Source organism: Buteo buteo, chromosome Z (genome assembly GCF_964188355.1).
Source record: "Buteo buteo chromosome Z, bButBut1.hap1.1, whole genome shotgun sequence".
NCBI lineage: Eukaryota > Metazoa > Chordata > Aves > Accipitriformes > Accipitridae > Buteo > Buteo buteo.
Window position 1 is genome coordinate 66,442,376 of NC_134204.1, and position 17,163 is coordinate 66,459,538.

The window sequence follows — 17,163 nt, forward strand, 5'->3', positions numbered from 1 at the left end:
CTTGCTTTGTACGTTGAGGAGATTGGACAAACACTGGTAAATCGGCGGGAGGGAGCAACTGTGCTGCTTGCAGGGGGATGGGCTGCATGACATAGAATGTAGCGATGGAAAAAACCCGTGACTTTCGCTTGGAGCGCTAAGGAGTCACAGCTGACAAGCTGTTCAGGTGGACAGAAAGCATCAAGGTTACCGGAGGAACACCTTTTAGCATCTCTCCGTAGCGTGCGAGTGGCAGGCGGGAACACAGCTTGCAGTTGCTGGCTGTGAGAAACCCGACTTCCACCGAGAGGGATTCCCTCTGTGGATCTGCTGACGCGGTCTGCTCTTCGCGTTTTGTCGCCCGTACCTTCGAGCAGGGGTAGCGGTTTCGAGACACGGCGCGACTTCCGCACTCGAGGAAAACGACGCGGCCCCCGCCGTCCCAGAGCCCGCGCGATCCCCTGCGCTTCGGCGCCCGCGGCTGAGGCGCTGCGGCGGCCCCGCTCCCCGCCCGGGCGGCGGACGGTTCCGGCGGGGCGCGCCGGGCCGCCCTCGGCCGCAGGAGCCCGTTCGCGGCGATCGGCCTCCTCCGACCGCTTGCCTTTGCCCGCCGAAGGCCCCCCGGGCGGCGGCAGAGCGCGCCCGGCCCGGCCCGGCCCGCCCCCGCCCGGCCTGTGCCACCAATGGGCTGGCGGCGGCGGCGGGAGCCGCAGAGCTGGGCGCGGCCAGGCCGGAGCCGGAGCTGGCGGCGGGCGCGGGCCAATGGCGGCGGGGGCCGGGGCGCCCCGCGGCGCCGGCGGCGACACAGGCCCCTCAGCGCCGGCGGGCGGGAGCCCCCCCGCTCCCGCCCCCCTCTCCTCTCCCTCTCCCTCTCCTCAGCCGCCCTTCCCAGCGGTGGTTCCCGGTCGAAGGGGGCGAGGGTGAAACGTGCTTGGTTTCTTTCCAGGCTGCCAAGTTTGCGTAGGTCATGAAAATACAGCACAGCGATTTAACCCTAATCCTTCTAGGTATTCAGAGCCTGGCTCTGACCCTGGCTGGAAGAGCCGTTTGTCTTTTCATCCTTCGGACCAGTTGGTCCCAGCGCACGAAATTCTGGTTGCCTTACCATAATGGCAGCTTAAAACCCTATGGGGAATAATTTTCAAATCTGCTACAGAGAGTTTTCAAGGAAATCCCTTCTTCGCTGGTACCTCTGCTAACAGCGCTTCAAATGCTTCCCCGCTGCTAAAAGGCCCCTGGGGAAATAAGGGGCTGGTTGCATGTTTACTTTACCTTGGCGGAGCAGAGAGGGATCGTTTAGTGCAAAATTAGAAATTGCACTGGTAAGACAAAGCAAAAAGACCGGCTGGAAATATTCTGGCACGATGCCATTATTATATCCGTTACAGAAACACTACAGCTAGAACAAGGGAAGTGTAGAGGAAAAACAAGTCACAAGGCTGGCAGCTGCGAGTTAGTGTCTTCACGCCTCTCATAAATTGGAAACATTTTGCATCCTGCCTTTCTTTGCTAGGTAGAATATATTTTTTATTTCAGTGTAGATTCTAATGAGAAGAGATGGCTGGTTCAATAATACTACCTTGTGTTTATCTGCAGAAGTTAATGAATTAAAGAGGTCATTATGCTGGCTAGTCCATAAATTTGATGATAAATTATGTGAAGAAGTGCTTGAGGGCAACCTGAAAACATTCAGATGACATCCCCCATATTTATTTTATGGTTACTTAGGATATCCCGACCGTGCACACATTTTACAGGTGTAATTCAAATAAACCAAAATTAGAAGTCTGCTTTAGGTGGACACGCGAATTTACATTTAATAAAAGTCATGAGTGGAAAAGCAATTAAATTACAGTACATTTTTTAAAGGATCTTTCTTTCTATGTATCTCTATCGCAGTTTCTCTTAGTTTTACTGTAGGGTTGCAGTTTCATGTCTAGTCCCTTGCTTTCCACAGAAGAAAAAGCAAGGCAAATAATACACATTTCCATCCTATATCTGCTGAACAAAACTTGCAGTGCATACGTGTGCGTGTGTTTGTGTGTTTGGATATATGCAATTTCAAATAAATAGAAGCATCATTATCATATTGTTCAAAGCAAAGCAGATTCTTCTCAGTCACCTACTGATTTAAACACTAACTGGTGCTTAGTTTATGCTGGCTGGCTGCCAAGCGAAAGCAATTATGTGCAATAATAGCAAAATTAAGAGGTGAGTGTTGCTGTTTTACAGCAGGACATAGCAAAACCCATTTCCTTCTGTCAGCTGTATGTTGATTACACACAGTCACACACTCTCTCTTACATACATACACATGCGCGCACACACTCTTGTTCTTTGTTGTTTGCTGCCTTTCGTGTGGGCTTTAACTTGAGGTCACTGAAACCAGAGAAAAGGAAGAGTATAGACCACAGCGTTTGAAAGCAAATGAAAATAAAGCTCTCACTTTGTGGGGAAGGAGAGAAAAAATGAAAAAAGAGCAAAACAAAAAGCCTACCTCAGTTATTGTTCTGACTGTGATAATACTTTGTTTTTCTCTCACTGGCAGGTGTCCTAGTGGTAAATGTTACGTGGAGGAACAAGACTTATGTGGGAACACTGCTGGACTGCACGAAGCATGACTGGGCCCCTCCGAGGTAGGCAATTATTCTGAGTCTGTTTTTTCTCTGCTGTATTTTCACGCCCAATCTCTGTCAAGAGACTGTACAGAGATTAATAAAAACCAACTGGTTATAATTGAAAACATACACCAGTGAAACGAGTAATTCTCTGTTCCACACTGAAATGTGGGGTGAGAGTTTTTATTTGTTTTGTGTCTTTGAGAGGGAAGGGGAAATACATGGGATTCAGTCAGAGGGCAATTAATTTAAAAATGCATTTCTGTAAGTTTGGAAAATTTTTCTCTACATTGTTCTAATTAGGTGGTCTCATTCTTGTCATTTTTGTCCTTTTTTTAATGATTTTTCCCTTTGAGACTGAAACATTCTCATTTGGAAGAAGGACATCTTTCCTTTAATATGTATCAAGGTTCTGTTATGGGAAGTGGTGTTGTTCGGGTGTTTATTCAGTTCACGGCTCCTGGTGATGAAATCTGCTCTTGTTTATGTAGGTTTTGTGAATCACCAACAAGTGACCTGGAAATGCGCGGAGGACGGGGCAGGGGAAAGCGGGCAAGGTCTGCTGCAGCTGCAGCTGTACCTGGGAATGATGTGAGTTTTGCAGAGTCCAGAGGACTTCAGAATAAGAATCGAGGTGGTGCCAATGGGAAGGGGAGGAGGGGCAGCCTTAACTCAAGTGGGCGCAGGACACCCCCAAACTGCGCCATGGATGAAGTCAAAGCCAGCCCCTCATCCACAAACAAGAGGAAGACTAAGCCTCCAATGGAGCTAGATTTGAACTCCAGTTCGGAAGACAATAAATCTGGAAAACGTGTTCGTACTAACTCTAGAAGCACTCCAACAACCCCACAGGGGAAACCTGAGACTACTTTTTTGGACCAAGGCTGCTCTTCTCCAGTGCTGATTGACTGTCCTCACCCCAACTGCAACAAGAAGTACAAGCACATTAATGGACTGCGATACCATCAGGCTCATGCACATTTAGACCCAGAAAACAAACTGGAGTTTGAGCCTGACAGTGAAGACAAAATTTCAGACTGTGAGGAAGCACTGAGTAATGTGGCACTTGAATGCAGTGAGCCAAGCACAAATTTGCCAGGCTTTGATCCACTAAAAGCACCGACATCTCCTTCCTCCATCACTACCCCAGGGACCCCCAAGGGAAAAAGGGAACTGACCAGCAATGGCCCCAGTTCAGTTATCAGTTCCAAAACTGGCAAGAATTCTGGCAAAAAGAAAGGTCTTAACAGTGAATTGAACAGCCTTCCAGTGATTTCTAATATGGCAACCACTCTGGATAATTGCTCGGTAGCAGATGGCAATTTGCAAACTGAAATGCCAAAATTGGAGGCTGAAGGGTTAATTGACAAGAAGAGTTTGGGTGATAAAGGCAAGAAAGCAAACAATTGCAAAGTGGATAAAAACCTTTCCAAACTGAAAACAGCCAGGCCCATTGCCCCAGCGCCAGCACCCACTCCTCCCCAATTAATAGCTATACCTACTACAGCCTTTACAACCACCACTACAGGGACAATACCGGGACTGCCCTCTCTAACAACTACTATTGTTCAGGCTACACCAAAGAGCCCTCCACTAAAACCTATTCAACCAAAGCCCACAATTATGGGAGAGCCAAGCACTGTAAACCCAGCTCTCACATCACTCAAAGACAAGAAGAAAAAGGAGAAGCGAAAGCTGAAGGACAAAGAAGGCAAAGAGACAGGAAGCCCCAAGATGGATTCTAAGCTGGGAAAGCTGGATGATTCAAAAGGGTCTGGGAAAGACTTATCTGGACATTTTTTAAAGGACCATCTCAACAAGAATGAAGTGCTAGCTAATGGACTGTCAGAATCTCAAGAGAGCAGGATGGCAAGTATTAAGGCTGAAGCTGATAAGGTTTACACGTTCACAGACAATGCGCCCAGCCCTTCCATAGGGAGTGCCTCCAGGATGGAATGCAGCACTTTGGTGAATGGACAATCGGCCATGGCGCCACTGCACGTGTTGACACAAAACGGTGCAGATAGCGCAGCCGCTAAAACCAACAGCCCTGCTTACTCGGATATTTCTGATGCGGCTGATGATGGTGGCTCTGACAGCAGGTCAGAGGGCATGAGGTCAAAGGCCAGCTCTCCGTCAGATATTATTTCTAATAAGGACAGTGTTGTAAAAGGACATTCTTCAGCCACAGCACAATCAGCTCAAGCAAAAGAGTCTCATTCTCCCTATTACCATGGCTACGATCCTTATTATTCCCCAAGTTACATGCACTCTGGACAGGTCAGTGCCCCAGCAGCTGGGAACAGCAGTACCCCACAGGGACTGAAGATCAAAAAAGAGGCTGAGGAAGAGGCTGAAAAGAAAGAGAAGGCAGAACCGTCAGATGCCAAGAAAAGCGAAAGCACTTCCTCTAATTTGCAGCCTCAACATCAGTCAGTAATAACGCAAAGACACCCTGCACTTGCTCAGTCACTTTATTATGGACAGTATGCCTATGGGCTCTATATGGACCAAAAGTCCTTAATGGCCTCTAACCCTGCTTACAGGCAGCAGTATGAAAAATACTATGAGGACCAGAGACTAGCAGAACAGAAAATGGCACAAACTGGGAGGGACTGTGAAAGGAAGAATGATCCCCCCTTGAAGGAGATTGGGAAGGATGACAACAAGCAGAAGAATATTCCATCTGCCACTATTTCAAAGGCTCCTTCAACTCCAGAGTCCAGCAAAAATAACACTAAAATAGGGTCATCAGTCCCTAACAAAGGTGAGGAGACAAGCAAATCACAGATCCTTTCCAATCACCAGCAGCAGCTTCAGTCTGACAGTTTCAAAGCTAAACAAATGGAAAACCACCAGCTTATAAAGGAGGCTGTGGAGATGAAGTCTGTTATGGACTCCATGAAGCAAACAGGAGTAGATCCAACCACAAGGTTTAAACAGGTGAGATCACAGGAAATGGAACAAGAGTGTCTTGATTTACCCTGAAGTCATGTGAGATTTTGTTCCTGATTCTGCTATGTTCATCTACCTTTGCAGCCAAACAAACTCCACCATCCTTTTTTTCATGCTGGATAGTACTGTAGTCTGTGAAGAGACCAATAGGCCTTTTAGTTGAGCTGTTTGAAAAGATTAAAAAAAAAAAAGATCTAGCAGGGTGGTGACAGAACCCAGGTTTAAGACCTGAATAGACTATTTTAAATTACATGCATGGATAAACAGAATTAGATTTGTCTTTCAGATGTAAATTCTAAGCAATTTGCTTAGTTCAGAAATGAGAAATTTAAAAAAAAATAAGCAGCTTGCATTGTGAGAGGACTTAAAGTAGATTTGAAACATGGTTTGAAGTGTTCCTTTTTTTTGTTAAATGACAGTTGGCATTTACTAAAGATGGGTGAGCTGGTTCTTTGAAGAGTTGGCTTGAAGCTCAGCTCTTTATCTTAACCCAAGGTGACCTTTCTGAAGCAGTTAAGTTCCCCTTCTCTCCCCAACCAACCTCAAGCCCCTACAGACCTACACAATGGATGAAATCCTCTCTCCATTGAAGTCAGTGATAGTTTTGCCATTGACTTCAGTGGAACCAGAATTTCATCCAGTGGCTTCGTGCTGACCTTCCTAGATGTCACTTTTTCCTTCACTCAAGGCAATGCAACTGTCTCTGTGCTCTGAACCAGAGCTTCAATGCTTGATGCTTTCATGTTCTGGTGTACGGTACATCCCAGACTTCCCCCTTACAGGCTGCCTTTCAAGATACGGTGGGATCAGGTGAGTGGGAGTTAGGGAGCTCCAAAGGAAGTGGGATAGTACCACCCTGAGTAGAAGACTTCTGCTGATTCAAATGAGTATTTGAACGAGACTGTCCAAGAGTCTAGTTGTGTACTTATGTTTCTGTTGTACGTGCCATAAATGTGTATCGATCAGAGACAATGTTTACAATGAGCTCTTGCCTATCCTGTATTAGAAAAAAAAAAGTACTCTTCCTGGTACTGCTCAGTGCTGACTTGGTGTAGTCTTTTAAAGAACTCACCTACCTAATTCTATAACGTGTTTATAAACTAGTCTACGTAATATGTTATGCAAAAATGTATTTATGATATCCTGTACATTTTCTTTAAACTATGTGGTCCTGATCCTGTACATACTTACCCATCTGTAATTTTACAAACTTGAAATAAGACTGTCAGCTGAAGAAGTCTGCCTTAATGTCTGACTTCCACTGATTCCTGAATGTTTGTAGTATCGGAGGCAGCATTAGCATCTTTCCAGCTAGATCAGCTTTTCAGGTTCCTTGTTCCAGGTAATCTGAGTGTTCTGGCGTATCATTAGCCAGCTTTAATTTTGTGGTTCACAGATATTTTTTGCTCTCTAGTGGGAAAATCTCTCTATGGGCTTTAATTAAAATGTTTTATGAATAGCGTGGTCTCAGAACTTTGGTACAATGCATATGTATTTCATGATTAAACTAGTTAAAGGCATGAAGAAGGATGTAAGATGAAGCAATTGAATTAAATTTTGATAATAGTCTCTTGGTCCTTCATGGGAATATTGGTTTGATTTTGAGCTCAAGGCACTCTGTAGCAGGCAAACCTCTCCTCTATGTAATAGGGATATGTTATTAAAACAGCTATTAAAAATACATTAACTGAAGTATGGGAAATATCAATAATGATCTTATTTCAACATCTAAGTTGAGAAAAAAAATTTTTTTCTCCTCCATATTAGGATCCAGATTCACGAACATGGCATCATTATGTCTATCAGCCTAAATACCTTGATCAGCAAAAATCAGAAGAACTTGATCGTGAGAAAAAGTTAAAAGAAGACAGCCCTAGAAAAACACCTAATAAGGAAAGTTCCCTGCCTAACCTTCCTGTCTCATTAGCAAGCATTAAAGAGGAGCCTAAAGAGGTCAAGCGTTCTGATTCTCAAACAGTGGATGAGAGCAAGATAAAAAATGACGATCGAAAGACTCCTGTAAATTGGAAGGACTCTCGGGGTGCTAGAGTAGCAGTTTCCTCACCAATGAGTCAGCATCAGTCATATATCCAGTACTTGCATGCTTATCCTTATCCACAGATGTACGATCCCAACCATCCAGCCTATCGTGCAGTCTCTCCTGTCCTAATGCACAGCTATCCTGGTATGTATTCTGAAATTTGCCTTGCACGCTAGTTAAGATTTACACCCTCAAAGGGCAGTAAAGCCTGCATTTTAATACTTCTGTTAGTAGCTAGGGTAAATAAAAAGCTTCATGGGTGACATTTGTTTTGCTTGTGCTTCCACTAGGGAAAGTTCTGTAGATGAAACTGATTTAATACAAGATGTTCCTTTTATGAACTGTCACAGTTCCCAGCTACAGTTTTCTCAACCCTTGACAGTCTGCTATTGCTGTTAGACTGACAGATAGTTTATTGCCTATAAAAATATTCTAAGCACTTACTGTCAGAACCATTATAGTTACTATTCCTTTCACTTAAAAGAGGACCCATAAATGTCTGAAATGGCTATCAGCTCAACCCTCTTTATAACCTCCATTCATCAGGGTAAATTAGGTGAAGAAATTGAAGAGCAAAGATGCTGTTTGATAGTTGCATGATCCATTTTTGATGTTATCCTCTCTCCTGGCATCCCCTCCTCCCACCTTGATATAACCAAAATGTAAAAATGGTAACTTGATGTGGTATTTATTGTTTACCTGCAGGGGCCTATCTCTCTCCAGGATTTCATTATCCAGTTTATGGGAAGATGTCAGGGAGAGAAGAGGCAGAGAAAGTCAATACCAGCCCAAGCATCAATGCAAAATCAACCACTGAGTCCAAAGCACTGGATTTGCTCCAGCAGCATGCCAACCAGTATCGCAGCAAGTCCCCTGTTGTAAGGCTTCATCTGTTGTTACTGAAGAGTGGTACATATGGGGAACGGTAGAGAACATCATTTTAAGAAGCACACAATCTGGCATCAAGCTCTGAATGCATGATTCTTCTTTATAGTACTGCTTAAAATAAAAGTAATTTATAGTCAGGATGCTTCTGTGGCATAAACTGGAAGTGACACATGTAACAGTTCTGTGCTCAAGAGTCTTCCTATCTTAAATGAATGGACTTGTATAGAAAAATAGATTCAGAGATACCTCCTGGTGCACAGTTTATTGCAGTTAAACAGGAAGCTCCTGTTTGGAAACAGATAATGAAATGAGAAATTGGGCTGTGGGATTTGGTAATTTCCCCTACCTATGTTTGCCAAGAAGCCACATCTTCCAAACAGCAGATTAAGAGCCTCTATTTCTGAAGATCTCCACATTGGAGCAAATACTGTTACTTCACTTTCAGATAAGTTGGTGCTAGTTTTAATCGTGAGCAAGTCACTGACTGTTTCTGTTTTTAAAAGGGCTTTCTTGCTATTCAGGCAGGCTTGATCCCCAGAGTGCATTAAAGAGGGCTGAGGATTCATTTACATCAGCTTTCAGCAGCTCAATTAGGTTGTTCAGGCATTGGCAAGTCAGCCAAGCTTCAGGGAACCCAAAACTAGAAGTCATCACAGTGGCTTCAGTCTGCAGTGTGTTGCCTCAAAATATCTGTGTCTTGGAAAATCTTCCATTAGCCAGATACACCAGCTTTAGATTAGAATCAAGTGCAAATAATCTAGTAGAGAGACTTCTTCAGAAAAAATCAGCTTCATCATTTGAATTCAAAAGGTTGTTGCCAGGTAATGGCAAATGTGGTTTTGTTGTGATTTTGTCCCTTTTAAAATTCTCACACCAGTTTTCTTCCACTTTCTATTACTAGCCTGTGGAAAAATCAGCAGCTGAGCGTGAACGGGAAGCAGAAAGAGAACGAGACCGTCATTCTCCCTTTAGCCAGCGGCATCTCCATACGCACCATCACACACATGTTGGAATGGGTTACCCCCTTATACCTGGGCAATATGACCCATTTCAAGGTGAGCAGAAGATTTCCAATGGTGGGATTAGCTTCCCTCGTGGATTTCTTACCTTGATGTTGGAAATCATGCCTATGTGAAGCATTTTGAATAGAGATCCCCTTGTTAAATCAGAAGTGCTTTACATTTAGGAGGGACACCTGAAAATTCAGAGCGAGGACTAACAGCAAATAAGTAGCTTCATGCCTGAGAAATAGCAAGTTTTGTTTCCAAAACTGGGTGTTAGAGCATTACTAAAGATGTACCGGTTAGGCTGTCATTCACGTGCATGTTTTGATTCCTACTGCAAACTGACATTAACTGGCTAAAAGGCAGTAAAACAACCAAACAAAACAACCTCCTTCTTTGTGTAAGCAATGGAAGAAGTGTAGCAAAGACAAAAGCTTTTTATACTGAACATATTTTATGTACAAGGCCTTGCAGTCACAAGGGTTTGAGCTTGTTATAATTTGACCATCTGAAAGAGGACTCTTTGTATTTTGGCAAATGCAGTGCACAAAGTTGCAGTCAGGGAAAAAGCAGCACAGTAAGATATGATTCATTCTTCCTAGGTTTTATACCAGTCTGACTATTTTTCTCTAACCCTGGACTCTAGCTGAATTAAAAGAAGATTTCCTCCCATGCAGCAAAGTACATGCTATCACTATTGGTGGCTAAATGACATGAATTCATTACGTTCACTTGGTTCCTCAGCAGTTATTTTCCCTGTGTAAAAGTCTTGACATTTCTCAGTTTGATTCAGTGATTCCATCTGCCTTTTGGGATGCATTATGCTTGTTCAGTAGGAAAACTGTAAAAATGGTAAGTTATTATGAAAGTATTGTATTCTGAGCAGCTGTCGTTTCTGTAATTCACTGTGACTTTTGATTCTTGTTGTTTCCTGGTACCTGTTATTTCTACTGAGCTTCCTATTCAGGAACTCATATAAACCACTTAGCATCATGCAGTGCAGTACTTGGAAAGGAATACAATAAGTAGGAATGCTGTATTTTCTTGTAAAATATCTGTCAAGGACAATTTAGCTTACTATATGGAGGCTTATTGATCATACTGGGCAGACTTGTCTTAATGCTGTTGCCTGAAATAATTTGCCATTTATGTAGTGTTAAACCCCCACCATTTTCTGAGGGTGGGTTTTTTTGTCTGTTTGCCTTAGAGATGCTTCCTAACATTTCTCTGAGCACAAAAATCCATTAAAACCAGAAGTACATCAACATTCCTTCATTTTTTCTTTCCCTCAGGATTGACCTCTGCTGCCCTTGTTGCCACTCAGCAGGTGGCTGCTCAGGCATCTGCATCTGGTATGTTTCCTGCACAAAGAAGGTAAATAGCCAGTAAATCTTAAACTATATATATTAGCATAGAAAGGAGAAAGCAAATTATAGGTTTTATAGCCTGATGGTCTGCAGTTCCTTGTATGACACAGTTTTTAAGGATGAAGAAAAGCTTGGGACTTTGGGTTAATTGAAGTTTTATTCTCTTTAAGGTGACATTTTCTCCTTAGTTGTGTCCTTTGACTGTAACATAGGTCACTGAGAAGGAACAAGTAGTCTGTCTTCTGAGATTTTCCATAGACTATGTTTTAAGGATTGGTGTTAAGATAAAACAAGTGATTATGAAATACAATTTAAGATCCAGATATTTTATAAAAGGGGCTTAAAGTTCATGTTCAGTTAGATCCATGTACTATCAGGAAAACTTAAGCTTTTATCTGTTCTGCAAGTCTGCCTGGTTTGCTGATCTTGCTTTGAGAGAGGTTTGCTTGGGAGTCCATTAGAGGTGACATCGTATTTAAGTTACATACCCATTCCATGCATTTGCTTCTTTAGTTATTTACTAGGTTTTCAGTAGAATTTACTCTTCAACCATCACCCTTAGTCTTCAAGAGGAGAGAGACTCTTCTGTATTACAATGATCTCATCTCAAGTGAAAAACCCAAAGCATCCTTAACATTAGGGTTTCTTTCATCGCTGCCATGTTAAGCCTCAGAGTTTAATATATTAAATAGTACTGCAATGTTACATGGTTATGGGTGTCTTTCTGAAAGCTGACTCTGAAAAGAAGTGACCATATAAGGCTCTTGGCTGGAATTATTTGAGTGAGAAAGGTTTGTAGCCCTGAAAGAGCTGATGGATGCTAGGGTGTCAGAACCCAGAAGATAAATTCTGGCACAGGTTACTTGTTAGTATGTTGCTCCTGGCAGGGGTGGGACGAGGATGTGGCTTGCTGTCTTTCTTTCTTGGGATTGAGAGTACTGTGCAGATTTCATTTCATGGTGTATCCGAGGTGCAGAAAAAACCTAGGAGGAAAGGATGCTGCATACTAAAACATTCTTCTTTCTCTTTTCAGAGAATGATGAGTTTGGAGATGTACATTGTCATGTGACTGGATCACATGAGGAAGCGCTTTATTACAGACATCAGTTCCATGGTGTTAATTTGAAATGCCTTAATGGCAGGCAAAAACCAGTCATTTCATTTTTGTAAATTGCAGATTTTATCACAGAGTAACAAATGTTGCTGTAATTAGACTTCTGTTTTTATATATATATATGCGTATATATATATATATACATATATATATAAAAATATATATATATTCTTTACTTTTTTTGTATCAGTACCAAGGCTCGCACACAGGGTCTGCTGCTAAGTTGCGAACCACACAGTAAAAGGAGATATGTATTTGTCATGTTTAGAAAGCGTTAACCGCAGAAGGCTGTTTGTTTCTTTTCTCTTCTTCTTCCTTTTTTTCTTTTCTTTATTTTTTCTTTCTGATTGTAAATAAATAATGTTATGTATCAGTGTGCCTGAACCTTGCATACCCTTCTGATATTTCCCACAAGCTCTCAGAGAGGCTAACTGTGACGACACTTTGGTACAATGTAGACGTCTATTTGGTGGCTCTTATTAAGATGCATCAGTGTAAAATGTTACTGTATTCACTGTTTCATTGTAATTGTGTATTGTGAAAAATATACCTTTGGAAGGCATGGGGATTCTAGTACCACGAAAACTGTGTTGTATATAATGTATAGATTTTAAATGGAGATAATGAGCATCTGTGAATAATGAAATGTCTTTTTTGATAATCTTGAATGGCAGATAACTAATAGCCTGCATACCAGAAGATATCTGTGATTGTTCTATTACTTGAATAGTCCTGCAGTCTTTTTTTTAATGTTTACAATTACCCTGTTTTAGAAGAGAGACTTTAATGCCATTGCCTGGTTACTTGTTTTATGCTGTAATCTAGTTTCTTTTATGTAAAATGTATATCGAATGCTTTCATTTTTATACCTGCCTTAAATAATTTGGCAATCAGAATAAAGAAAAAAAGTTGGGTTTGTACTTTCATGGTGTCTATGGGCCACTTTGAAAGATGTGTCATAGGTGTAGATAGCAGAGGCTGCAGCTACCACACAGCTACTAGTCTGTTTCCCCAGAGGTTCTCTCTGGGGCTCAGTTACTGGTGTGCACCTGCAGCTGTTCTGTGCCTCCCTGCTGGGCCTGTGATGGTGTTCTCTCCCAGCAGGTGATGCGGGTCCCAAGCCAGTTGGCAGTGGACCTCTTTCAGCTGACGCTGATAGGCTCGAAAAAGGCCCATAGTAACACCTTGGATGGTATTAGTGGAATTTAGATCTCTAATACCTGTTTTAGAGCAGCTCTGTGTGCTATAAATTATAGGCAAATTTCTTCTATTATGTCAGTATTGCCCCCGACTCCCAAATCAACAGATGCCTAAACACAGAGAACCTGTCGATTAAAAAAAAAAGTCCTTTGCTGTGCTTAACCTGCATTACCACAAAATAAATATTTTATGTGGCTATGCCACCTGTTTTTTTACAGTGCAGTTAACACAGTACACAGTAATATGAAATCACTAATCATGACATGAAAAAAAGTCTGATTTACTGGTCAGGTTTTTGAGGCTTTAACTTTTGTCCTTTCCTGCATATCCGAGCTATATTGATTGTCAAAACTGTTTTTTAAAGTTTTACTAGTTTTTTTTGTTTTTGTGTTTGTTTTTTTGACAGGTTGAATTACTACAAGTTAAAGCTTGTTCTTCAAGTCAGTTCCATTTCTCCCACCTTGTGAATACTTAATACAGAAGGATGAATTGAAGATTCCAACAGACAAGCACACTTGGACTTTTTATATTACTATGATGAATCTGCCATTAATATTGCTATAATTGTTTTATTTTTATAGGCATAAAATCAGTTCCCTTAGTGACTAGTTATAAGGTTTATTGATTTTTACTACACATCATTCATCTGTGGCTTACTCTTATTGTCTTGTTATGAACACATTCAGAAGTCTCACAGTGGTGACATACTACAAATTAGCCTCATAAAAAATGGGAAGGAAGGGGTGTTTTCTTTGAAAAGGGGATATTGTGAATGCAGGGCTCTTGAAATAATAAATGCCTTATTACTTCTATAGTAAAGGCTCAGATGGCTTTTGTATTGAAATGTACCGTTCGTTTTTTTTTTCAGCCTTGACTGTTAATGCTTCTGCAGCTAAACAGATCTTATAAATTCACACTGTTGGTGATTTTGATTTACTGTGGTTTAAGACTGAGTGTTGTAACTGGAATGAATTACTGTGACTGATACAGGGTAAGCAACAGTTAAGACCTGAAGTCTGTAAGAGGGGCTAACATCCATTGCCATTTATTGTCTTCCACTTAAGGTTATTGTCTTCCCTCTATCTTTACAGCTTTCCTTTTGGTTTAATACTTGCCATGCTGACCACCTTAAAGGCTGTGCAACAGTGAGCATGACCCCTTGGTTCAACACTCCCCAAAGCCAAAAGGTATCCACCCACATGTGTGAGCACTGACATCCATCTGCTATGGTCCTTTCACCACTCTGTGAGCATCCAAAGGATGAGCAAACTGAAGCAGTAATACAAGGGAAACAATTTAGAAACCTGGGGACTAAGAGCTGCAGAGGCTGGTCACTGGAAAGGGGCAGGTGAAGGAGCATGATACAGATACATTTGCACTCTTGTTTTGCACAGGAAGCGCTGGTACTTTTTGTTCCCTCCAGCTGACACCTCTACTACTCTGCTCTTCTAGCAGCCACAGTCATTGACCCTGCTCCTATCTTTCATCCAGATGTTGCTGGATGCCCTGCAAAGGTGAAGCAAGGCTTATGCATTGCACTTACTTCTTTGAGTTCTCTAGCATTCATGAAATGCAGCTAGAAAAATGAAATGTCTGTCAGTGGGAGCCCATCGCACAGACCCAAAAAACACAGCCAGAGTGCTACTGCCTGTGGTGCTTGCACTGGGAAAAAATGAATGTGAACGGAGAGGGTGTTGGGGTTTTTTTGAGCAATCATGTAGCTCTAGAGGCAGAAACAGGACAGGGGTCTAACTGATTGAGCTGACTGGCTACCAGGGCTAGACTAGGGATGGTGAAAATGGGGGCTAGGAGTAACATTTCTCAAGTTTTGTAATTGTAGATTCGCTGGTGGCCTTAGGGAACACCTGAGAACTCACAGCGTTAATTCTCTGCTGTGCCATCACCCCCTTGCTCGTGAAAGGTGCATTGGTTGGGCTTAACCATTGGGTTATTATTCCCATTTGTCACTGTGACAAGTGCAGGCAGGACAAGTGCCCCCAAAGGACATGAAGTTAGAGAACCCCTGAATCCATCCTAAACCACACCAGGGATTGTTGATAGCACAAAAACTGGCATAAGCAAAGAACAGTACAGTGCCCTTCTGCAGCTCTCCACCCTGGCTCTTCTCAGGGAACCAGTGGAATAGTCAAGCAGGAAATCTAGTTCGTATTTCCTTCTGGCATTACAGTCTTGTCACTATCTTTATCACAACTGAAAAATGTACTGTCCTCATCTTTCTGCCGTAGAAGCTCACTCTAATGTTTGCTTGCCACACTCTCTCACTCCTTTCTTCTCTCCCCTCCCTACCCCACTTGTCCACTTAATAAGCCCTTTTACATTCATTTGATATCATCAAAACTCATTCTATTTGCACAGCTAAAAACCTTCTGCATACATTTGTGATACCAGCCTTTGATTAGTTTTCTCTCTTTCCTTTTATCACACTCCCTCCTTTGACCTGTGTTTTTTTATGCTGTGTTAATGTATCCTGTCTCTTCTCAGCCTAGGGTGTTTGGGACAGAGAACATGTTTCACTTCAAATTCATACAGCGTAGTTCATATTTATAGTTCCCTCTGAATAATAGCTATAGCTTCTCATAGATGATAGTACAAGATGCCACAAGTAGCTAGAGCAGACCATTATTAAGATAAGCTTAAGATAACTGACAAAAAACATTACAGTTTTAAAAGGTGTTTTGAAACCATCTAATGCCTCAAAAATTGGGAATGATACCAAGCCCACATAGGAAGTCTGAAGCTGTATCTCCTTGTATCAGAGGGAACTGGAGGTACACAGTCATTGCTTAATGAACCAGCTTTGTTCTGCTTTAGAAAGAGAGCTCTGTTTTCTTCATTTGTTTCCATTTTAGCCCTTTACCTAGCTTTCTGCACTAATCACTCTATAGCTTTACTGTGAACTACAGTTCTCCTTGATGTAGTTTTTTTTTCTTAGGTTAGTATTTCTTAAGTTTTCACAGCTTCAGCCTTTTCTGTAAGATTTTTTTGAGGGAATCTTACTGTAACTTTTATCAGGAAATGCAGAAGGTTTTCATTCAGGAGAGCAGATATCAGCAGAAGTTACACCTTGCAGTGGTGGGAAGGTAGACCATTAAAATCCTCACACTGACTGTTAGTAAATTTTATGCAGCATATGCTAAATAGTGCTTTCAACCTCAGTAGCAACTCTCACACTTCTTGTCTGGGCTGATAAATTAGCAAACTTAAGGATTTAGCAAAGGTAATTATTACTTGCAGCCTGACAATATTTATCATGCAGGAAACTTGTTATTCTCCACCATAATATTATAGAGAAGTGCTTCTGGGGACTTTGAAAGCAGATTTTATTATAAACAAATTAACTCCTGCAGACCAAGCTGGTACCTGTAGTTCAGTTCCAGTAGCCTCATAGTCATTTCAGCAGCATTTTGCAGTCATTTTGATGGTATAATGGTGTGTGTTAATTACAGGATTTCCATCATTTGAGTTTGCTGATGGTAGAATAGTGCTTACTTGCTAGTTTGAGCATAATGCTACAGGATTTCTTCATGAAACTGAGCAGTGCAGCAGTGCCTGCTAAAAAAAGAGGTAAATCAGGAAGCAAAGATTCTCTGAAAGCCTGTTTAAACCCTTAATACAGGAGACTAATTTTAAAACATACATCTCGATAGAGTAAATGACTGCAGTTCTTTGAACTGTTTTCAGGCCCTGAGGGCAATAACAAGCCTTGCTGGCCCTGCCCAGCCTCCCATGGAGCCTTCCCCCAGCCCTGCTCAGGGGCCCAGGCCTCCATTTTGGCTCAGCCTGCAGCTGCCTGTTCCTGCCCCAGGGCTGCCTGATGCCCTGGGCTGGGGCTGTACCCCAGTTATCTTGCTCCCTGGCCAGGGTTGGTGGGATGGGACCTGCGAGCCCCCAGGAGCCCCAGCCCTGGCTGTGCTTTCACAGTGGGGAACAAGGATGTGCAGTTTCTGCTCTACAGGACTTGGGTTTAGGCTGTTTC

The 17,163-nt window shown here is 42.3% G+C and overlaps 1 protein-coding gene across 4 annotated transcripts in view; it reads left to right on the top strand.

Moving 5' to 3' along the window:
- Positions 1-12,005, top strand: part of ZNF608 (zinc finger protein 608) — an 86,443-nt gene extending 74,438 nt beyond the window's left edge. For 3 of the 4 annotated variants that reach the window (XM_075019970.1, XM_075019971.1, XM_075019969.1), the window contains exons 4-10: positions 2,528-2,615; positions 3,089-5,540; positions 7,320-7,737; positions 8,299-8,471; positions 9,383-9,536; positions 10,778-10,859; positions 11,886-12,005. In XM_075019970.1, the coding sequence (XP_074876071.1) occupies positions 2,528-2,615; positions 3,089-5,540; positions 7,320-7,737; positions 8,299-8,471; positions 9,383-9,536; positions 10,778-10,859; positions 11,886-11,892 (3,374 nt within the window). In that variant the 3' untranslated portion in view covers positions 11,893-12,005. Of the gene's footprint in view, positions 1-2,527; positions 2,616-3,088; positions 5,541-7,319; positions 7,738-8,298; positions 8,472-9,382; positions 9,537-10,777; positions 11,850-11,885 lie in introns of those variants that run through there. The other variant, XM_075019972.1, reaches the window with a different exon arrangement.
- The last annotated feature ends 5,158 nt before the right edge of the window (positions 12,006-17,163 follow it).